This window comes from Euprymna scolopes, chromosome 4, assembly GCF_053919585.1.
Source record: "Euprymna scolopes isolate OS-2025 chromosome 4, ASM5391958v1, whole genome shotgun sequence".
In the NCBI taxonomy this organism is placed as follows: domain Eukaryota; kingdom Metazoa; phylum Mollusca; class Cephalopoda; order Sepiida; family Sepiolidae; genus Euprymna; species Euprymna scolopes.
The window spans coordinates 86,245,668-86,270,792 of NC_136485.1; the positions used below are offsets into that span (position 1 = coordinate 86,245,668).

The 25,125-nt window shown below is 30.2% G+C and overlaps 1 protein-coding gene across 33 annotated transcripts in view; it reads right to left on the minus strand.

Moving 5' to 3' along the window:
* The window catches only part of LOC145268594 (unconventional myosin-IXb-like), a 349,537-nt gene that overhangs the window by 19,717 nt on the left and 304,695 nt on the right, over positions 1-25,125 (minus strand). For 24 of the 33 annotated variants that reach the window (XM_080124293.1, XM_080124274.1, XM_080124194.1 and 21 more), the window contains 7 exons: positions 20,212-20,307; positions 15,243-15,538; positions 11,267-11,383; positions 7,083-7,331; positions 4,238-4,343; positions 3,413-3,495; positions 1,412-1,601 (listed from right to left, as the gene is read on the minus strand). In XM_080124293.1, coding sequence (XP_079980419.1) covers positions 1,412-1,601; positions 3,413-3,495; positions 4,238-4,343; positions 7,083-7,331; positions 11,267-11,383; positions 15,243-15,538; positions 20,212-20,307 — 1,137 coding nt within the window. The remainder of the gene's footprint in view (positions 1-1,411; positions 1,602-3,412; positions 3,496-4,237; positions 4,344-7,082; positions 7,332-11,266; positions 11,384-15,242; positions 15,539-20,211; positions 20,308-25,125) is intronic. The other 9 variants (XM_080124166.1, XM_080124255.1, XM_080124283.1 and 6 more) reach the window with 1 other exon arrangement.

Consider the following 25,125-nt stretch of genomic DNA (forward strand, 5'->3'; position numbering starts at 1 on the left):
AGCTGTGTCTACTGTATACTGCTCGAACATGTTTTTCCTCACATACACACACCGAAACGCATACGCACACACGTGCACTCGTATACACATCCTCATACACACACATTGTGCGCACGCACCCGAGCTATGACGTCACAACAAAAAATGCTGACTCACGGTAACAGGATATAAAAAGCATCAGCATCCACGCTAATCCTCTTTTTCACTCCTAGCGTCTACAGCAACACACGTGTTGTTAAACACGCGAGATGCTACTACTGTTTTTGACCAGTGTGAACATTTGATGACTAACATTCCTTTGTCCTCTCCTTATCCCATTTTTTTCACCGTCAAAACAACTCGCCATGATTTCTTTCGCGACCAACGTCAACCACTAGGTTCGACAAACATTTTCTGGGACCTTTCAGTAATTTCATCATGCGGTTTCGTCTCTTATCTCTCATCCCTTTGATACGACAGAACTGAACATTATTCACAAGAGACTTTATTTTTTCAATGAAAAATAAATAAGTTATTTATTTCAACCATTGTGTTTCTTCTTGCCAATACATTCGTTTCATTATTTTCTTTTGTAGCGAGTTAGGATTATTATATCCTGATCCACAACAATTATGTTGTTCAATTGATTTAAATATTAATAAACCATTTAGATGGTAATATAAGTGTAAAAATGAAAAATCAATTTAGAAGAATAAACATGGCATTTAATCCGCACATTTACTAATAAAATTAAAAATGCCAAATATAAGCGTTACAAACATAACCTTTCTATAAAAATGTGTGGACATATTTAAAAATGATCACATTAATCAGTTGAGGATGAAAATATTCTTTATTAAATCTGCCATCACTGACCAGTGTTTAAAACATAATACAATAGTTAGTTGTGTACATTGTCATTGTTGTCTGTTAGCCAGCACTTTGCTGATTAGCCTTTCATCTTAGCTAGCTGTCTGTTATCTTCTCAGCATGGTTGGACCTGCCAAGAACTGCCCCATACTGTTAAATGCTGGTAGACTTCCATTACTCCCACCACCACCACTACTACTACAAATGGTATACAAAATTTCAAATAATCTGTTAAAAGGTGACATGTTTAAACAAAGTTCACTGTTCATTTAAAGAATTGCATATGTATTTTTTATTACTCTAATTAAAAAGTTAATTTTAAAACATTGCAATTTCAAATAACCATGTTAAAAATGACACTCCAACGAAAATCACCAATGAATGAAAAACATTTTTATAATCAAAGTTGAAATTCACTTTTGTATTTGCATCTTTTCCTATCTAAACAAAAATAGATTTAGAAACTGTAACATCAAAGTAACCTATCCACGCCAATACATAGATTTTACAATCAAATGAACAAAATTGCATTGGAATCTTGTGGAAAATTCAGAGCACTCACCTTCTTCATCAATGGCACACTTGAGCTGTTTGACTTTGGCAGCAGCTCCACATTTTCGATAGAGTCCGACTGTGTATAGACCATGCAGTTCGATGGCTGATATTAACTTCTCGGCAACCAAAGGCACTTTTTCTCCTTCACTAAGCAGCGATTCAAGAGGATAGCCAAATATTTGATTACCAGTTGAACCCTGGGGAACAAAATACAAACATCAACAATGTTGTATTAGATACTAGAAGATGTACCTGGCATTGCTTGGTACACTAAATTCCTTTAAACAAAATGAAGTAAAAAAAATGAAGTAAAAAAAATGAAGTAAAAAAAATGAAGTAAAAAAGAATGGAAAGAAACCGAAACATGTGCATGCGAGTATTATGTTTTTGCCAAACACTTCACTTGTTGTAAGTAAAAAAAAAATATACTCAAGCTGAGATCGAAACCAAAGCCTGAAGACAAGGAGTCAAGTATGATAACCATTAGACCAGATTTATACGATCTTTTAAAAGTGTTTCCCAACCTACTACATAATGTGAACAATTCGTGCATGCACAGTCATGAAACAGTTGACAAACAGCTAAACATTAGATGACCCGCAAGTGCAAATTTTTAAATTTTGATCCGTTAGCAGTACTTTTTTTTTAGATGAAAATCGATTAAAGAGTTTTCTACACGTCGGAATACCTTATATACCAAATTTCACATCTGTCGATGAAAAATTTGTTGAGTATATAGGTGGAGAAGTGTCCTCACACACACACACACATTCTCACTTTTAGAGTTACACAAGAAAAGTTTGGTCTTTTCTTTTCTTTATCAAAAACTAACAGTAGACTTCATGATAAATTATAAAAATTTTAAATAGTTATTATGAATTATCTAAAACAAAAAAATGCAAAAACTAAAGTTAAATCATTAAATAAAATGCATAAATGAGAAATTAATTTTTGCACAATAATTTGTGATAAAAATATAAAATAGAGGCTTAATATTAAATTGAAATTTTCCTTTTTAATAATCATTGTATTATTTGGACTATTATTCTCATCTTCTTCACAACATTTCAACTGATGTATCTTCCAACGTTTTTTGAGTGAATGTTTTCAGACTTAGGAACTTTTAGAAACCTGTATTAAATTTCAAACTGAATGCTTCATTTGATTCATGGGGAAAATTGCTCTCATTCAGCCATGATTGTATAATATATTATAATGCTTGTAATAAGGATTGAACCTTCAACCTACAAAAGACTGTCACATAGAAATAATTGTTTACCAACACTTATACTAAGGATCCATATAGTTGCAGTACCAAAACATTGTGAAGACGACAATCAAAACAGGAATAATACCCTAAATAATACGAATAATAAAAGACATGAATTTGTAATAACGGCATGGAGAACCAACCACAGCAATAAATGTCCACGGTTGGTGAGTGCCCTTTGTAGAGAAACACTGGCTCTCGAACTTGAAACCTATCCGATACAAAAAATACTACAAAAATAACATAAATGCAAATTTAAGCTCCATCGGTATTCGAGGTAGCAGCATATAAAGACATCTTTTTTCCGAGGAAAGGGACATTACCTCATTCATGTGAGTTTGCTGTCAGTTGGGAAGAAAACAAAGAGGAAAATACGATGACTGCTTGAGCGAAAAAGCGAACGAGTTGTCAAAGAGAAAAGCATCTTGTTCATGCCAACTACAATGTTGAGAGTTTAAAGCTGACTTTTTTTTTCTTTTCTTTCTCTGCTTTCAGAATTCTTGTCTTAAAAATCCAAAACATAATTTGATTTGTTTATGAACTGTTTTATTTGTTTTTAATCAGATGTTTCTCGTGATTATCATAAATTAATGCAACTTAAAAAATAAACTGAGTTTCAATTCTTTTAATGTCTCAACTACACAGTTTACAAGAAAAAAATTTAACGAATACATTAAAATTAGTTTTTCATTTACAATACAAAAATATTTTTAAAGCTGGAATGAATTTCAAACTTACATCTGTTAAACGAGGGGTAGGGATCCCCTTACATGGAGTGGTTGATCGTAAACAACATTTTTTATGACAGGCATATTTACAAACTGGAAAATAAAAATGAAAAGAATAAAAATAGCATTAGATAAAAGTATTTTCATTTTTAGAAGCTGCTAGAAGTAATCAGCATATTTTAAAGCATATATGATAAGCTAAGCCACTTGATGTCCACATTTGCATTCTCACTTTTCAAACATTCTTAATCATCCAATTAGCAAAAATTGTGATTAATGATTAAACTGATTTTACTATAGTAAATAATTCAGATTTAACTCATTTTAAAATAAATTGTTCCAAAATCAAATTCTATCATCCCTTTAACTAAAATAGTACAATATTAAATAAATTAACAGTACAGTTTTAAATTAAAACAGTACAATTTTTAATTAACAGTACAATTTTATATAAATATATATATAAAAAAGTAACATTCAATTAAGTTGAAAAATATTTAGCCAACAAATTATTTTTACAGTAATACAACAGAACAAGTATTGCTTTAAAAAGAATTAATCTTCTACAATTTTAAATAAATAAAAAAAGTAGACATATTCCTTTATTTATTTAAAGAATAGTTAGCTGACAATTTCAATTATTTTTTACAAAAGAAAAACGTCATTACTTTTTAATATTAACCCCAAGAGATATCTATTATTTCAAAGAGAAATATTATTGACAGTAAGTTATACAGATTTATGTAGAAAACACAATCAAATTTCAAGAGGCTTTGCTAGTGAGTTAATTTATTAAATGCAAAAAATAAATGTTAATCCAACAAAAAGTTCCTACCTTGGCATACAAAGCCTTTTTCCATGATCCAAATGATGGTAGAACAAAGCTCACAAAATGTTGGGATGTTGAATTGTACAGTAAGAAACTTATGTCCCAAATAATCCTACAAGAAACAAATATGGGTGAAACTTTTGCCTCTTCACTGGCCATATATCAAAATTATGCAAGAAATCAAGAGGTTATTAATGTAAAACAATTTCATTTGTTAAACAAATAAATTTAATTTAGTTTATATAAAAAAAAATTTAGTTTATTTAAAAAAATAAAAATTTTCACAAAAATCATTAGCATTATAAAACCTTAGCTTCAGATTCTGCAAATAGGTTTTCAATCAAAATAAGTGAGATAAATTTATTTTATACTAACAGTTCAGCCTGGCTTTTCTCGCATCCTATGTGCTGTTCGTAACTTTATATGCATATATATATATATATATATATATATATATATATATATATATATATATTAAAAAGTTTGACTCGTGTTCAGGTAACCTATATCTAAAATTTCAAATGTTTAGACCCAAAATTGCCGGAGGAGTTTGGGAAAGTTTTTCAACTGACCTCTTGACAACCAAATTTTCACCCAAAAACTGATTAAAAAGCTTGCTGCATGTCTGAATACCCTTTATGTAAAATTTCAAATGTTTAGACTCAAAATTGGCTGAGTAGTTTGCTAGAGACCACAAAGGTAAAATCTTTTGAACTTTGACCCTTTTGGCAGCTAAATTCTTGACCAAAAACCGATTAAAAAGCCTGCCCTATGTCTCAATACACTTTCTGTAAAATTTGTTTTGGGCTCAAATCAAATTAAAAAGTTTGATCCATGTCTAAGTAACCTACATCTAAAATTTCAAGTATTTAGACCCAAAATTGGCATAGGAGTTTGGTAGACTTTTCAAAGGTCAAATCGTTTGACTCCTTGACAGCCAAATTTCTGGCCAAAAATCAATTAAAAAGATTTTCCCAAATCCTATTACCCTTTGTCAAATCTTGAGTCTGTAGAGTGAATATTGACAGTAGCTTGGTAGGGAAATGCACACACACAGACAATTAAACTTTTATAGATATATAGATTTGAAAACAGATTGTCTCATATAGTTCTTAGAATCCTCAAATAATTGTACCAGTTAGTGGGCTGGAAAGAAGTTCACTTTGATATTTCATAAAATTATGATAATGAGTGTGATTAACATTAACTTTTTGAACTTTTACACCAGAATTGCATCCACATGCATTCTCTACTGCTTAAGTAAGGTGTAATTGCGCAAAGACCAGTGGCCATGATGCATCCATCACTGTGTTGAACTATTTGGTCAACTGACTATAGATTCTTTCAGCCTTTTCTAGGGTGCAGCAATCTGAACTGATAAAGATGTCTCCTAATAATTTAGTTGAAATCATCTCAGGGACAGCTTCTGAGTTTCCACAAAGCCCTCTCTGTGGAGCTGGTGTGAAGAAAAGGTTATGAGGCACACTAAGGATCAAATGGATTTGAGGCATCCCAGAAGGAGCCACAAATAAAAAGAACACCCTTTGTCTTAACACCTTTTTCTGTTTGAATTATGAACAAAACAAACTGTATATGCACACATTTGTAACATTGCTTTGCAGACTTAAAGTGGGAAGGGGTACCAATAATTTATAAGCATATTTTGTTATATGCATATCTTTAATTTTTAAGTTTTTTTTTTCTACAAAAAAATTTTATCTTGTAAACTTTGGAGATTTATAAAAACCTAATAACTACAAAATTTTATCTTCAAAGCGTTTTATTTAAGCACAATATATAAATTGTATGTATTAGTTTTATGCAAGATAGAGATCAAGTACATTTGAGGCTTGCAATAACTAAAATTATACTTTTTTTAACTGATTTCTTTTAAAAAAACATTTAACTGATAGGATGTTAAAATAAGTGTTGAAACAAAATGTGTCATTTTTGTTGTTGCTCATTTTGGAATGCCTAAAATCCACTTTATCCCTATCTAAAAGTAACTTGCATAAAATTAACATTTAATGCCCCCGCCCCAATAATAAAAGTTGAATGATACACGAAAAAGCTGTAAAAACATTGCCATGCTGGATATTTATATTGGCAATATTAAATTGCCAATATAAATACATGGTGCAGGATAGAAAAGAAATAAGTCTATTCATAATATGTGGCAAGGAAAATAACACTTGCCCGCTAATAAAATTGTTTTGTTTTTCAGTTTTACTATTTATGCCTGTCAGACAGAGAGCTACTTGCTGATCTCCTGTCCAACATACATGCTAGTTCATTGATGAACTGCTATTAAAACATGTTTTCCATGCAGATAAGCACTTATTAAATTTTTAGAAGATTTTTCTAAAACATAACTGGTATAAAAAAAATATTCAAACTAAGTTAATTTTAGGCATTCTTTTACATGTGAAGATCTGAAGAGAAAAGGTAAATATCACTGTAAAATATTTAATTAGTGCTCATCTTGGAAAGATACTAGCAAATATACAATGTCAATATTGTTATTGAAGTTGATCAACAGGCTAGCATGTGTGCAGACATTAGAGAATCAACAGCAGTGTCATGCCAATGAATATAAGTCGGACAGATGTGTATAAATAGTAAAATCCAGTTTTTACTTTTTCCATTTTGTACAAGCTGTTAGAGAGACAGGTTTTCTTTAAAAAAAAAAAAAAAGAAAATGTTAAACGTAATGGCTTTATGCAATAAGTGGTTTTCAAATAATACCATGTTGGATATTTCTTGAGATTATCTTAAAGTTAATATTAAGCAGAAGTGGAATCACACAATTTGATATTTTATGACTCATAAAATTGAAAGCAAAATCACTTACCAGCAGCATGTCTTTCTTTTGCCTTTCTTTTTTAATTGTTTTAGCTTCTATTTTCTTTTCTTTCTTCTCCTTCCTTTTACTTTCTTTACTCTCTTTCATAAATTCATCCAAAAATCCTCGGAAAGCATTCACACCCATTGTCACAGGAAAAGCAGCATTGGTACCCACATTCTTGACTTGAGCTTGCAACACCTGCTCAAAATTACTCATTAAGTCTCTGTAGCGATATCTGGTTGTCACTTCATCTTTCTACAGTCGTTGATATATTCGTGAAAAAATATAACAAAATAGCATCAATGAATTTGTTTCTTCATTAAAATTAGAAAAATATGTAATAAATTAAACACAAGGCCAATAATTAAACTGAGGGAATATAGAGGATTGATAGTCATATTGAGCTATTGTTACTCTCAACTAGACACAATCACCAAAATATCACATTTGCTCTATAGTCTAACCTAATTAAAATGTCATTTTTAATTATTTTATTTACAAAAATATATTTACAAGTTGATGACAAATGATAGAGAATGGGGCAAAGCAAAAAACTAAAACGGAAACAAGCAAACCAAATAAAATTAATTAAGGGGCAGGTTAGTAAATAGACCTCTTACAAAGAGTAATACAAGGTTTTCAGCAAATTTCTTTTTTTTAATATTTTATAAAATAATTCATCTTATGCTTATTAAAAATTGTCACTGAAGGACCAAACATATCCCCTTGTCAGAGAGTTATGAGCTGGAATTTTTAAAAGATGTGTAATTTTCCCACATTGTTATTTTATTTTATTTTTTTCACAACATAAACCATCTTAGAAATTAAAGATTTTACTTTTACTTAATTTACATTTTATATATATAAGGATAAAGGTTAATGATGGTGTTCATCGGGACAACAGCGTAATAGTTTGTGGTAGAAAAAAAAGACGACCCTATTGTAATCAGTTGGAAAGCAGGTCAGTGGAACAGAGTTCCACAAGCGGACAGTTCTAAGAAAGAAGCTTTGTTCATGGAATTTGCATACAGATAAACACTGAAAGACACTTTAATAGTATAGAGATTTTAGGAAGTTCTTATACAGAATTTTAATATCTTGTTTATTTCATTTTTCATAGATACTAGATTTTAAAACTTATTTAAAACCAAGATTTGAATTTTAAAACTGAAAAGTTGAAGGCGATTTACATAAAACAAATCAAGTATTTGTTTTGTTATTATGAGAAGTGTTCATAATCTCTAGCAAATTACAAGACTTCATTTCATATTGCAGCGTTTATAAGTCAATAACTGCAACGCATACCATCCATAGATATTTTCACATCTAAATTTCAACTTTTACATATGGAAAATATTACATGAATACGAAATAATAAATCTAAATGAATAAATGAAAACGTTTATATCCCTCCAAATCAGATCTGGCTTTATAATACATTTTGAAATACCATATATATATATATATATATATATATATATAATATATATAATATATTCTTCTTAAGATTAAGGGTGGTGGTGTTTGATCAACACTGCTGGGGAGCCATGATGTAATATACTGTTTTGTTTTTAAATTCCCGAAACAGTGTTTCATGGTAAACAACTGATGATCCCTTGAAAAATAAATTATTGGTATTATAGTAAATTCGAGAGCGAGTTGATGCAGTGATTGCAATGACTTACTGACTAGATGGTTTTCTAACGAATGATAAAAAAAATATTTTTTTGTATAGTTTTAAAGGTTAAAAACTTCAAAGACTATATATACACACACACATTCTCAAACTCTCTGACAAAACTATGTTGCTCATTTGCACATGTACTTTTTAAAAGTTTCTAATAAATATACATAGATATACACTTATAATTCTATTGATAAATACAATATACATACTGATGTACATTTATAATTGTAGTGATAAATACTATAGCATATAAGCAATAATTTCATCATTATTAATACAATTAATTAAAGAGATTTCATTAAAAAATGGGTTATAGTCAGCTAACGTACTTCCTAACTTCCGGTGTGTCTGTTACCGGAAGCGGTGATAAGGCAAATCAGTTCTTCCACTTATTTTTCTTCAGCATTTCTATTATGAAGCAATTTATTGAAATAAAATATAAGAAAAGGCTATCATTAAAAAATATACAATAAAAATTAACAAAATCATACAGATAAAAAAAACACAATTAGTCTTTGTACTTTTAATAAAATAAAAACTCATCTTTTAATTTTGTTATTTGAAATTTTATAAGAAATATATATTCATGAAATTATAACATTTTGTTTTCATTTATATAATAAATATATGTTCATGAAAGTATAAAAATAAAATTATTCCAACTAAAATAACAAATGTAATTATTGAAATCAAAATAACAAAATTTCAAACATCATAAAAAATGTATACAATACATTATATTCCAAAAGTAGTTGATTCTCTGCCGCCACAGGAATTCTTGCAAATGACTATCAAAGTTTGCTTTATTAGGCCCTCTCCTGGCCCGGAATATAATTTTACAGAGACTAGTTACCTTCCACATGATTTGTGTGAATAGTAGGATTATTTGCTTCAATGAAGTTGTATCTGTGGTTTATGGTTGATGGACTCCAGCTACCTTCCACATGATTTGTAGGGCCATTTGGATCAATAAAGCTATATCTGGTTTACCACATCATGGTTTGGTAGTGCATTATATGCATGCCAACCATCTGTCACAATTTGTGTGCCTGGTCAGACATACTTTGGAATTATTGGCAGTAGGGTTCCTGCATCCCTTGTTTCAATTGACATCATCGTTGTCGCATTCTTATTCGATCATACCAAAAACCCATTGCCCTTTATATCTTCCCCAGTGGTATTTTCTGTGCATAAATTTACTTATGCCTACTTCTACTGTTCGACCAAGACCATCCATTTGTACTGGATTTTCGAGCATGCATATTCCGCAAATATAATTGTACCATTCAATTATAGTTTGCCGCTACATTTACTACTCGTTCTTGTAAGGTTTACCCATACAAAATTTGCAATAGATCATGTAGCCTTAAGTGACTACCTTCGAAGTATGAACATACTCTTATATTTAATGTGTTCTTGCATTTGGGGCAAATGTAAGAATATCCATCAACACATCTGTTTGCCATTTCTGCATTACATATTCATTCTCCTTTGATCAGGACATTTGACATTTGTTTGTTAACCACACCTTACCAACCATGATATTGTACTAAACGTGTTCGCCGTTTCATCTTATAGGTCTTCCATTGCTATTTTGGTGATGCAGTTCCATGGCTGGTATTGCTTCATAAACTAAACAGTTCATTACTTAAAAAGATTTCAATAATTCTTTAAAAAAAATAAAAAATAAAAAAAGGGTGCAAAAACTGTTTTCAATAATTCTAAAATAAAACTAATTTCAATAATTCTTAATTAAAATAAGACAAAAAAGACTTTTCAAAGATTATTAAATAAAAAATGAATGATTGGAAAAACATAAAAAAAGAGGGAACATGAACAGGGAAGATCTAGGCATGAGAAAAAAAAGCAAAGGAACTGATTTGCTTTGCCACCACTTCTGGTAACAGCCACATGGAAAGTTAGGAAGTACATTAGCTGACTATTACCAAAAAACAATATTGATTTAAAAACATTTTTAGCATTTCATTTTCAAATGGACATAATTAATGAAAACTTCCGGCATCAAATGATTCTGATGTTGTGAGGAACAGATCTTTGACCTTAGTTAATAAGCCAAAGAGCCATAAAAACTTTTTGACTAGGCACTTACAAATCTATAAATATATACAGTGCATCAACGTATAGTTTTTTTTAAATAATTTTAATTTAAATTTATTCATATCTATGATATTGTAAGGATCTATGTTCACGCTTGACATTTATAAAACGGAAATAACTTTTACTTTAAATTTATTCATATCAATAAAGAATAAACTGTCTAGGTCTGGAGGATCTAGTGTAAATATGTAGACTGAGGAAAATGTGATCAGAAGATTTGCATATTAATTATATATCAAAGATTAAAAAAAGATATTGCAATATTATAATTTTTAATTTTACAAATATTCTTAAAGACTGATTTTATAATATTAATTTACATCACTTTTTTATGATCACCTTCAAGTCCGTTAGACAACAATAAAGAAATAAACATTAAACTTACCTGCATTTCTACAGAAAGTGAGGCTGTGAGGTCACGATGAAATTCTTTTAAAGATCTCTTAAATACAATATCACAGATGGTGTCTCTTTGGCTACAATGCAAGCTGAGATCCATTAGCTAGAAAAAGGTTTTGAAAAATAATTTACATTACTAAACAGTTCAAGCAAAATATAGATTTTAACAAGAGAAAAATACATTTATAGCTGTAATATTAAAATATGATAGATTAATCATCAATGGGTCATAGCAGTAGATCCACCTTTCATCACAGATCATCAGAGCATCAAGAACTGCAGGATCTGAATTGATTAGTTCGACCATTTCCCTGCTGTCATGATGTCTTTTTTTTTCTGATCTTTTCTGAGTACCCTTGCGACAAACTTTTATGCAAATCTACATCTTCAGTTCCTCACAAATAATTGTGTGTACAGTTCCCACACTGACATTAAACTGTGCACTTATTGTCTCTATACACACACGACTGTCCTTATCCATCAAATACTTTAATTGACCCATCAGCTCTGGTGTTCTGACTTCCTTACTCCTTACACATATCATCATCCCTCACAGACTTCTTGCCTTGCTTGAATCTCTTATGCCACTCAAAAACTGATGGTCGATTCATGCAAGATGGTGCAAAAGCTGTCTGAAGCATTTCATACGTTTCTGTGACATTTTTTCTCCAGTTTAAAACAGAATTTTATTGCATATCGTCCATCCTAAAGTGTCCTCACGTCCAGATTGCATTTTTTGAAATTCAACAGCTGTGACAACCAGGCTTTAGTAGGGTGTATTCCAATTCCTGCTGTAGCTGTTCATTTGAACTAGAAATCATAAAAATTTGTCAGTTATTGCATAAAATGTATAGCAATAAAATACAGAATTTTCAAGTCTACAACAATTTTAAATGCCTGTACAAAGTCTGAAACCTTATTTAAGGCACCTCATATGTATCAATTTTCAGTATTTACTTCAAAATTGTTCAATACGAGTAGAGCATGGTTAAGTTAGTTATGAAAATATATAGTAATTAAGCTATACAGAATGTTTCGTATTTCATCCCCATAGCGAATCGTCAGAAAGACAGAAGATTTTGTGTATCTTAATTGCCATACATTTTTATACCTCTCTCTCTCTCTCTAATATATATATATATATATATATATATATATAATTAATAAATAAATAATTAAAAATAAATCATTGCAACTTTTGTTTCAATAAATATAGCAGTGCGATCGCAAAATATATATATATATATATATATATATATATATATATATATAATAGCCAAGTAGGTAGAACCCCTAAAAAAATGAAGATCTACCAAAAATTAATTCCAAAAACAACTAAATTAAATTTTTTGTCATTTTATATTTCTAATGTAATTTCCCCCCCCCCTCCACAATTAAAAATTGAATATGTCATATTTTGGGGTTCATTTTGTTTATAAAATTGTTAGTTGAAAGTACAGAATGGAGTCATTCAAATTAATTAAATTTATCATTATTCTATGTTTCAAATGTAATTCCCGACCCCCACCACAAAAAAAACTGTATTTGTCATGTTTTGCCTCACCCCCTCAATCGCCAAACTTGAAAAAATGCTAGAGATGACATGTCTCATTGAACGCTTTGTGACCAAAAAGTGGGTGCTCATTTTATGTTAAATTTATATAGAAAAGTGATCCCCTGCTTTAAAATGTTAATTTTTTTAATTTTTTTTCAAAATTTCTTCTTTCATATTATTTATAAAGGCCGTTTAAATGTATTAGGGCCAAAAAAAGTAAGTCCTAATTTTTGTAGGGGTTAAACGACACTGGGTCACGTCGTAAAACTTTACCGTTTTTTTTTTTAATTAGAAATGTAAGTTTGTAATCGATGAGATTAACATGAAAAAAAAAAGAAAGAAAAGTGTAAATTGTGGAATTCAGGAGGGGGGGGGGTAGTAGATCTTTAAAAAATTTACCGATTTCTGTATAGCTGTTTAAAGAATAACAACAAATAAATGAAATGTTTGGAAAATTTTAAGGGGCAAATATTAAAAGTTTTTTAAAAATTCGATGTTGGAATAATAATTCCAAACAAATTTAATTAAATATGTTATCAATATAATTATTGTTTAAAATTTATTAAATAACAATTTTAAATAGAAAACTTAAAACAATTCTCTCGCTAGAAATATTAATTAACATACCGCTATTTATTAAAATCGATTTTTCTTAATGTCATATGCAAATGACATGATCTCTTTATTGTATCTAGTTTGCAAGAATGAAACTATATCTAAAAATAAATGAAAGAGTAATGTAAGGAACCTTTTTTATATATTAATCAAATTGTGAACAAACAAACAGACAGGAATACAAATTTATATATATAGAAGATAGTAAGCTAAATTGAAGTAACCCGGAAAAAAGACTAATACTGACACAAGAAAAATAATGCAATTTTGTTTACATTCAAATTTTATCAAAATAACCCAAAAAATAAACGAATAAGTTGAAACTAAAGATGATTTCACATACTGAATTGGTCACTTGAGTGAAAAGATTTTTATTTAATTATTTTCTTTAGAATGTATAAATTAGTAATGTTTCATAATCCTTCCCTCATTAAGGGTGCCACGAGTGTCCTAAACTTTGGGGTGAGCAACCCCAGAAAATGTGTCATACCTGCTCACTATGATCAAAGAGTTAAAATCAGCCAGGTTGCATGTAGTTATATCACCTACACACTCAAGCAATGCCTTTCGCATTCCACATACGTTAGTGCCCAGGATATTCAAATGTTAAGTTTTAGTATGTTCACTATTTGAAAGTATTGTAATTAAACAAATATAAAAACAGTTCAGAGACCAATAAAAATGCAGACTTTTTTTTTTTTTTAAATAAACATATTTATTTAAAATTAAAATTTTTGACCCACATAAAAATCCTAATCAGGAAATACAAACAATATTTTTTGTGTGTGTGTGTGTGTGCGTGTGTGTGTGTGTGTGTGTGTGTTTGGCATGTTCTGATTAAGCTGTTGCTTTTAAAGTTTGGGTTTTTTGTTTTTTTTTTGGGGGGGGGGGTTCTAAAACTTAACTACTTGCGTGTACTAAAGCACAAAACCACTGGCTTGGACATACCAGAAAAAAGAAAAAAAAAGGAAAAAAAAGAAAAAAAACGCAACTTACATAACAAAATCTTTCGTATGGCTTAACAACATACCACAAATATATATATATATATATATATATATATATATATATATATTTAAAAGAGTGTAGCCATCAACAATTGTGGGTTTTTTTAAAAGGTTTATCATATTTTTATTTTAAAATATTTTTATAACGCGTTTCGAGCTTAGGGTGTGCTCTCTTCAGATGTTTTCGTAAAAAGTTTTTCTTTAAAATGGGAGTTTGTAGAGTTACCTCCACTGATACTAAATGTACCTCAGCGGAGGTAACTCTACAAACTCCCATTTTAAAGAAAAACTTTTTACGAAAACATCTGAAGAGAGCACACCCTAAGCTCGAAACGCGTTATAAAAATATTTTAAAATAAAAATATGATGAAAACCTTTTAAAAAAAAACCCACAATTGTTGATGCCTACACTCTTTTAAATATACATTTTTTTCTCTCGTTGGAACTACACAACCATCACTTTAAATATAAAAATATATATATATATGTCTGTATTGAACATTCTTAGATGGTTTGAAAATTTGAATTTTATATGTAAATAAACATATAAAATTCAAATTTTCAAACCATCTAAGAATGTTCAATATATTTACATTTTGATTGATCTCTGAACTGATTTTGAATATCCAAATGTCTTATGATAGTTATGCAAGAGGGAGAACACTGTCCATGGTCAAACCACCAGATAGCATGTGTGTAAAAGATCTGTCATCTTAGCAATATTCAGTTTCTTATGAAGTAGAATAAAATCACAAAATTGAAAAGGGAGCAAAAAGAGTGTTTACCTTTCTGTAAATAAATTCATCAAGACATCGCAGTTCATTAAGGTCTGTGACCATCAATTCCTCTGGATACTGCCACTGTGAGGTACCAGCCACACTCCAATTGGTAGGGGTAATTTTCACATCATTAGATTTACGGGATACTCTCCGGTGTTGCTTTTTCCTCGTACTCCCTTTGCCATCCACCAGCAGTTGACCACAGGGCACAGGAATTCCATGTGATACACGGGGAGAGATTGGCACATGATCTTCATGGCAAGGAGACGGGTATTCACGACCAGCATGGCAGGACAACCCGACTGAAATAATACGGTTAAAAATGTGAAAACATACAAGCAAAAAGCTACAGAAAAAGTGTTTGTAGTTGAATACAAAAACATCCATCGTTGTGTTTATACGCTGATGCTCTTGTTGGTTGTCACTGTACTGTTTAAAAACATCCGGATTTAGTAGCATGCAAAACTAGTCATTAATCACAGAAACTAAACACCTCAAACAGATTTGACAATGTCCGTGAGGATAATAGGTGACCAGATTCATATTTCTGACTAACGATAGAAACTTGAGTCAAAGAAGTACTCATCTAGATTGTTTGGACAAAGCAGATTCTAAAACTAAAAATATTTAAATAATCACTTTAATTGGAGAAAGAGACGCTAAATCACAATAAGAACACTGAAATAAAACCAATTTTTCACTTTGTACTTTGGAAAAAAGAAAAAAAAGTCACTAATCATTTCCCAACTTTTAAATGCTCAGGAGAGAGAAAGAAAATTATGTTTGAAAATTTTCAGATCAACATTATGGAATTATCGGTACTTATTTACTATATATTTAAAGAATCCTCAAAATAAAGGACAGTGGGGGACATCAGATAAGACAAGATGCTTGTAGTAGTGTGTGTGTATGCAAAAAAATAAAAATAAAGATGAAAATGTCAAAGGAGGCAGACAGAAATAGTTTATATTGAAGATGTACAAAAAATTGTTTAATATGTTTTAAGATTTTGCCCATTCTCATTAAGTGAAATTAATGTGCTGTGATTGTGGTGGACACTCGATTAATTCATGCCGCCAGGTAGATAGGTAAATTATCTCACCAGAAAGTTACAGACAGAATTCGTGTAATATAAGTATAATATAAGGAGGCAAAATTTGGTTAATTGGAAAGAATTCTGTGTATGTTGCATTAATGTTCTGCCAACTACCTTTTGATCTCTTGCTTATGCTATACATAATTCTGTTATTTTCATCCCTTAACTCTAATTGGAAGATCCTGCTTCAAGATTAATGTCACACAAGCAGTTTAACATTTGGCTAATCTCTAAATTCCTACAGTAGAATGGCTCAAAAATGTTCAACTTATTTGTGAGCTGTACAATATTTAGGACATGAGATATATCACTTTGTTGCAACTAATGTTAGGTGAGACCTAATGAATATTTTTGTGGCATTTGACACGTTTACAATGACATAAACTAAGGATTGGTGAGACCTTGGGTTTATGCATGGCTAAACTTTGAAGGCTTGCTTTGTTTGTTGGAGACACACTCACTGAAAAGTGGATGACATGAATGATGAAGCTATATTTGATGATGAACTATTATGCCTTCATTGTAATCAAAATAGAATAACCAGATTTCATTGTACGAATTATTGATGGATGTAATCTAATGAAGTTTGAAGATAACTCAGCAGAGCTGCAACGATAGTTAATGTAAAAAAGCCACTGAATGCACAATACAATGCATTCACTGCATCTACACACAAATCAGGTTTTTCAGCTTAAGCAGTCAGAAGATGCTAGTTAATGAACTCACCAGTCCCAGGTTGGTGAAGGTTGTTAAGTTAGAGGTCTGTAACATGTGGTGACGAGAAGGAATGGACATAACCCATTATAAAAGCTATATATTAACTGTGTGCCAACATGGTTCTCTGTTCGATGTTACCTAGAATAAATAGACACAGAGTATTATCACTCACTTTGGAGATCTTTTCGATGAGTGTGGCCCACTAATTAAAATTCTTGTCTACAGCGATAGATTTCACAGAATGTTTTTGAATTCAACTTTGGTTCCATTGTGTATACATCCTTTCAAGTAATGGCATCCCATAAAGAACAGAATATGGTAGGAAAACTTTCACAATGAAAGCAGTTTATAAGTAACACAGTTTTTAAAAATGTGTTATCGCTAACTGCCCCTAACAATATCGTCCATTGCTACAAAGTTTGAGTAAAATCAATTGATGCATTACTCCAAGATGAGTTCTAAAATCAATGCATAGGTCATGAAATACAAGACCAGATCCAGATGGACAATATATTTCCATATACACTTGGACATACTACTTGAACTGGCACAATCAAACTACAGAAAATTATCATTTCTCAGATTACATGCCACACATAGCTGTGCCTGGTTATAAATTGAGGGAGTTCAAGGACAGTAAGTAATACCAAGTTCATAACTTAAAATGCAAAGATAATTGAAATTAGAGATATATATGATGATCTTTAGAGGTTAACAACACTTGATGTCGCACAGATAAGTCGTCTGGAGTAGGGGTGCAGCCCCAGGTTGCCATGTATGTGATCAACAGATCAGAGTGGAGTGTAGAGACACAAAACTAATTCACCATTGCAAATTACCATTACCTTGCGAGTTGTATCTGAATAGGACAGTGATTTTCCCCACACATGTGGGGTTCGGACATACAAAACAATGTGTTTTTACATTTTTTCAAATTGTTAACTGCTTTGGTCATTTCCAGGAGCATCCTAGGATTGTCTGACATTACTAGAAACTGAAATCCTATAGGTGCTCATTCTTTACAAATAACATGATTGTCTCTCTGCTGACCTCCCGCTTATGCTTTGATTGTTCTTTTTTTTTCTTTTTTTTTTTTTTTTTTTATTGTACCCCAAGTTTGTTGTTACTGGTAAATATCTATGACATCCCATTTGTTTCTGTTATTCTTTTTGTTTTCGTACTATGACTCTGTTGCTCCTGTTTATTTTTTAAGCGATCTGTTTGACAGCTCAAGATTTAAACAAGACTTGTAAAATTCTTGAAACAGTGAATTTAATTTTGAAAGATAAATCCAACAAAAGTGGCTCACAAGATTAATAAAATCTGAAATATTATGAAACATAGAAAAAGGGGTAAGAAAAAAACTAGTTCTAAATAAATCTAACGTCTATAATGAAAGCAAAATTATGTCGAGAACTGAAATAGAATACTAGACAGAATGTTTAATGATGCTGCTGTTAGTGCACGGACAATGTTGAAGAATTTTGGTGAGGTATAGATAAAAGAATCAAGTATAAATCCAGTTTCAGAAGGGGGGAGGGGAGCATAAAGTTTTAGAACATATTCAAATGTCTGGGTATGGAAAAATGAATTGTCAATCAAATTCTTAATGTCCATTTTCTTTCTTTATTATACCCAAAGTACAAATGTAAATGACTGAAGATTTTTTTTTAAAACCAATTTCTTTCGAATACCAGGAACAGAATCAAGTCAATCTAATTCCCTAAAGTTTCTGCAAGAAAATAGAAATTAATGTATCATTAGTGGCATGGGTAATGTAAGAAGCATTTTAAATATTAATAAAGATCTGAGCAAATTTATACTTTTTTAAACCAATCAATAAGCTGCTCGCAAACTATAATTCTTGAATAGAAATTATTTTAAAAAAATAAATAAATAAATAACCAAACATTTTAGTATAGCATAGATCATTAATAGCATTTCACTATCCTTTATTTTGTTTGCATATAAGACAGCCTACTTTGTCATTTCAGGAAAAGTAATAATGGTTTTTAGTTTGTGACTTGTATTACTCAGGTTATGATCTCGCAGATTTTAATGCGTGTAGTTATGCATGTGAAGCACATCAGCAAAATAGCGCAATAGAAAATAGTGAAAGACATATCGCAGAAGTAGGAGGAAGGAGAGTGGCAGCAAAAGTGACAGACCAAATATGGCAACAAGTTGTAAGAAGGAAATGACAAGTAGCAACAGCACAACAATGGATGTTCAAAAGCAGGAAGGACAAGAAATTGCAAATTAAGGTAGCATCAAGTCAGCAATAATTAGATTTTAATTTCACAAAGATAAAAATATAATCAAATCTACTTTCATGTTGTATTAAAAGCTTACATAATACATCATTTTGATTTCTAATATATAAAACTATTTTCAAATTCTAAGAGAAAGATATTTGCTTGAAAGCAGGACATGTGCAGATGAAAGTTTAATGTGGAAGCCATTCAAATTAAAGCAGGAGTATCAAAGTTTGAAGAAATAAATTAAAATATGCACATGAAATAGAAGCAACACATTTTGTTTTTAGTTATTCCCTGAATAAATTTACAATTAAATCTTATATATGAACTGACTATAAATTAAAAGCATATCTATCATTTTCAATTTTGATTTTCCTTAAAAGTAAATAATTGAGAAAATGTTAAAATTTTAATACTTATTATTTAAACCTTGGATGAATATCACTATTTATTATTACTTACTATATTGTTAACCGCCATTTAGAAGATGTACATTTTCAGCAGGTTAAATAGTATTTTTTTTTCTTCATTTTGTTAGTATCTGCTACTTAAATTCAATTCTAAATAATTTGTTCCATGTTACTTAACAATTGTTTGATTTTTATTCAATGTTGGAAATCTTTTATCATTATTATTTGAAATGTATTTACTTCCACTAAATTATGTGCTTGACAAGATTTTCATAATTAAATAAAACTTATGGTTAAAAATGTTTTTTTTGACAAATACTCTGATTTATTGAAGAACAAGTCTTTTTCAGGTCCTACAATGAGATTAAATGATCTTAACTGTCTCCATGATTTTTTTTTTTTTAAATTTATTAACATTTTGAAGTTTAGAAAAAATAATCTTATTTTCAAAGTCTCATTTTAGTCTCTCTGACCCCTGGAAACTGTACACTTACTCTCATGGGGTTTGTTTGTCCTGGTTTGGATGTCATCAGGCATAAAGTCATCAGTGTCATCAAATAAGGGGTCTTTCTTGCCTACTTTACGGCTACCTGCAGACAAGCCATAGAGAAGGTATCAAAATCAATGTTATAATGGCCTTACAGGAAAACCTTGCATACAAATTAAAATTTCTTTATGCATTAAATATTTCTTTATATGCATTAAAAAGGTTAAAAGATTTTATATCAACTCGACTGTGTCATGGATAGAAAGATGTTGAAGAAATAAGCAGAAAATATTGCATTAACTGAACACAAACCATGGTACAATTCATTCATTTATCCTTGTGATAAAACAATGGTATAGCACTAATTTGAGGCATCTGATAAAAATCACCAAGAAAGGTGTAAGAGGAGGGGGAATAATTGATCTTTGAAACAAGATCAATTCACGTGAGCCAAAAGTACAAGTAACGATCACTCAATTTGAGGGGTTTTCTCAAAAAGTTTTCAAACTTATTTTTATACAGGTTTTTCAATTTTATGCAAATATTTTTGTTGAGCTTTAATCGTACTGAACCTTGACAAAGAATGCATATTTTATGCAACCAAAAGATCAGCAAAAAATGGCTAAGTTTAAAATTTGAACAAAGAAATAGCACTGACAAAGACTTTTTAAACTGTTTTCTATTATTAAATTAAAAATAGTGGTGCAGATTGCAAAAGCTGACGTTTTGACTAGTTTGTAGTATCTGTTCTGATACTACACTTCATTTCTGTCCTCAATCAGGAAATAAGAAATCCTTCTAGAATGAGGCAATTTCTGAGATATTTTGTGAGCTGTACAATCTTTAAGAAATAGGATGTGTTATCCCATTGAGACTAACCCATGAAACACTAGCAATTTATATACAGCTCAACATGAAGCAATGGTCTGACATTGAGTACATTAGGTGAGCCCTGGGTATTGCTTTGGTGAACAATTCTTTTGTGGCATTAGACAGTTTTATGACATGATAACCAAGGCTAGGTAAGATTGTGGGCATAAACTTGGCTAAACTTAGTCCTGTTTATAAGAAAAGCACTCTTTACACTGTAACTCGACTGCCAAGTGACTTACAGCAGCACCTCTGGACATTATGAAATGGATGTCATGACCGTTTAGCTCAGAACAAAGTATAGTATTTATTTTGATACTACACTTTAGTGTTTCTGTCCTTGGTCAGGGAAGGAGAAATACTGAGGCAATTTTTATTTCTGTCCCAATGCAAAGTGTTTCTTTTTGGAGACTAAATTTTTGCTACATTATAAACAGACCTTGTGTCTAACTGTCCTCATGTGGAGACAAGTAAATAGAACCCAACATTGTTGTTTGATTCAGATAAATATTGGGATTTGATAAATGGCAATAGAATGTGATTCTAAAAAAGCACTTGATAACTCTCTGCCTCAGTTAGCAATGAAAGAATGTAAGAATTGCTTGCCAAGGACAAAAACAGTATTGTCATAAATATGTTTATGTAAAAAATAATTTTTAGATCAAAATGTTTTGGGGTGATTTTGAACATATTTGGGTTTTGAAAAGGAAATAAAATATTGCAAAGAGGGAGGCAAACAGAAATAAAGGCAAATACACAAAAAAGATTTTGACAAAGGCATACAAAATTGGAAAAATTAAAACAATGGCAAATGTAGAATTAGTTGCATTTAGTACAAATAATAGTCTTACACCATTTTTCTTTCTTTTTTAAGTATTACTAAACTGTTTTGTTCAACATTACAGAGCAAATATTAGAGGCAAGCCTGTTAATACTCATTAAAATGCATTGAACTTAATGGTTATAATAATATATTTAAAAACCTAACTATGAAGATATTCATCTACATTAAATAAAAAATATATCTATAAAGAAAAATTTTTAATACTGAAATTTACCTATTAAAAGTGATTGATTAATCAATTTAAAGTTATTTGATTTTTGTCAATATTTAAAAATTTTCCGAATTGGCAGAAATACTCTACAGAAAAAAAAATGTGTGTATGCTGTCACATAAGTTTGTGAGTACAAAAAAATGCTGGACGAATCCATTTCAAGTATTTAGGGGTATTGAGAAAGCAAATAACAAATCAGACAACTCCCTTACCTCCAATTTATTGTCATAATGAGATATTTTTTCACTCTTTCTATATGGATTTATAAGTGTTTTCTTTGCTTTCCAACTTTAAACTTTTTCTTCTTTTTAACTTCACCAATTCAGATATTTTGCATAAATAGTGCACATACTGGTGAAGAATAATTTGGGGATCATTTTTGTACAGGTGCAATAGAAACTACACAGATTTTTAGTATTTGCTTTTTCTTTAATTGCAGAATGTCTATTACCACATTGAGCATTTTTTATTGAAAAAAGAATGAAAAAAAAATTGATCAGTCACATGTTATCCTTAGATTTTGTGAAGTATCATATATGACAAGCCATTCTTCCAAACTAGAAACTTCCAGACAAGATTCTGGAATATTTGAGGAAAGAAAATAGTTTGTGGCCTTGTCATATAGATAAATAAATGCAGTCTATCAATTGACAGCATTATATGGAAACATTGAAAAAGAATTTCTATATGAAAAAGTATTTTTACAAACGTTCAAATTAAATATTATATTCATTACATTTTATTTAATGTAGGACTTTATTAACAAATTTCTCATTAACTATTTAACGCCATTAAATGGTATTGTAAGCATCCATACAATGATACCAGCATGGTCATAACATGCACATCAAAATTAATTTTAAAAAAGGGATCAACTAGGTGATCTGACCATGAGGTTCAAGTAGAGGAAATTAAATTTTTAAAGAAAAAATTAAATGATAGATCAATGGATCTGTTTTGTTTAAGATGAGGAAAAACAAGGTGTCTTAAAACCTAGCATCCCAGATGGCATGACTAAAACGTTGGAAGTTGTTATTACCGAAAATATTGCCCGAGGTTGAAAATATTTTCATGGATCTGCCATCTTTCTAGAAAGTGGTTTAAAATGAACAAAATGCTATAGGCCATTCTACTAGTGTATGTAATACATAGAATCAGATCTAAAGAATTAAGTTTAAATCTGCTTCCAATTAAGATACTAAATGGTCATATGCAGAGGAAGTTTTATATAAGGATCTCTTTAAGATGATTTGTGAGAAAGCCAGGGATAATTTTGAATCGTTTTTATAACAAAACTTCATCCACAATAGCTTGTATTTCAACAATACATGCTTTATTACTTTTTCTACTTTAAGAATACCAGTTACTTGAATTTGACAATTTGGAATTGAAAAACATATTCCAGTTGTATATTTTAAAGATTGGATTTCAATTATACCCATTATAAAATGTTTATTTTACAGCAAACAACATCCCCCTCCCAACATATTTTCAAGCTTAGTAGCAATAGTTTAGGTGGCTGCACCAAGAATTTAATTTATATAAATGTTGAGAATTTAATTAACACATGTATTCCAAATTATTATGTCACACAAGTTATAAAAATATCTTATTCAAAATAGTTACAATTTTGTTTTGTTTTTTTATGTATCTCCTTTTAATCTCTAGAGAAAATAGATACCCCTTGTAATACACCCCCTGTATATAATGAAGCAAGTATTTTGCAATCTCTAACCCTGTGTCTCCTTAATCGGCATAGCCTGAGCTTAGTGGCAAAGAGAAGTCAAAGATAATTGGAAACTATGCTAGAATAAACAGGAAAAACTGATGTTATTTCTCAGTCTTCTGACTCAGAGACTACTGGCACAACCAAGGCTTGGCAGTCTAATCTAGCCTACTATTCAACCCATAGCCAGAGGGAGAATATATCTATATATATATATATATATATATATATATATATATATATATATATATATATATATATATATATATATATATATATATTCATATCTTTTCCAAGGATATTTGTGAAAGTGATTCAGTAGTTGCAACAGAATTAAAAACTATGTGTAATCCACACTTGGCATTTTTCTTTTTTAATATAAGTTACAAATATATATATATATATATATATATATATATATATATATTAGTATTTTACTTAATTTTTTAGCATGTTTAAAGTTTGAATAAAAAATAACAGGCCAACCTCTAATATTTGCTTTCATAAAGAAGCTAATGATTGTTATTAATTGTGATAGAAGGGTGTGTTTTAAAGAAGGGGGTGAATCATGAATAAAAACCTGGGTTGGAAAAAAGGGAAAAAGCTTGGGGGAAAAAATACAAATATTTTAAGCAGTTTTCTTTTTTATAAGTCCAAACATTTTTGCATTTTCTTAAAGAACATGAATTACATATTCTGCTGTAAAACTAAGTTTTTCATTATTATTACTGTTTCAAAATAATGATTTGTTCAGAGTAAAACAGATGAAACTATTATAAAAAAAATTTTCTCAAAAGTGCACTTTCCTTGATTCTACATTTGTTCTGGAAATAAATCAATATCCAAACAAGAGAATCTGAGAAGCAGAAATAGAAATTTATTTTATTATCGACAGAGAACCAAAATAATACCTTAATAGAACATAAGGCATAATTACACAGACACACTGGTTCTCATTAGATCACTGATCAGTATCAAATGAGTGATCATTTGGGAATACCAGGTACTGTATATGAAATGAGAGTAAAACCTCCAAAATAAAAAAATATAGCCCAGAGGATGACTTTAGCAAGTACGTAAGTATAACCTGCTAATTCATACATGTTGACACAACAAAACTGTCCCGTGAGCCAAAGTTTTGTTTTCAATTATGTGGCGAAACTCTCCAAGAATATGCAATTTTGTTTTTATATTCGTTTCATAAATTTGTTCTAATTCTTTAATAATACTCAAACCTCATTCCAATGACATTGCTTGCATTTATTCCACT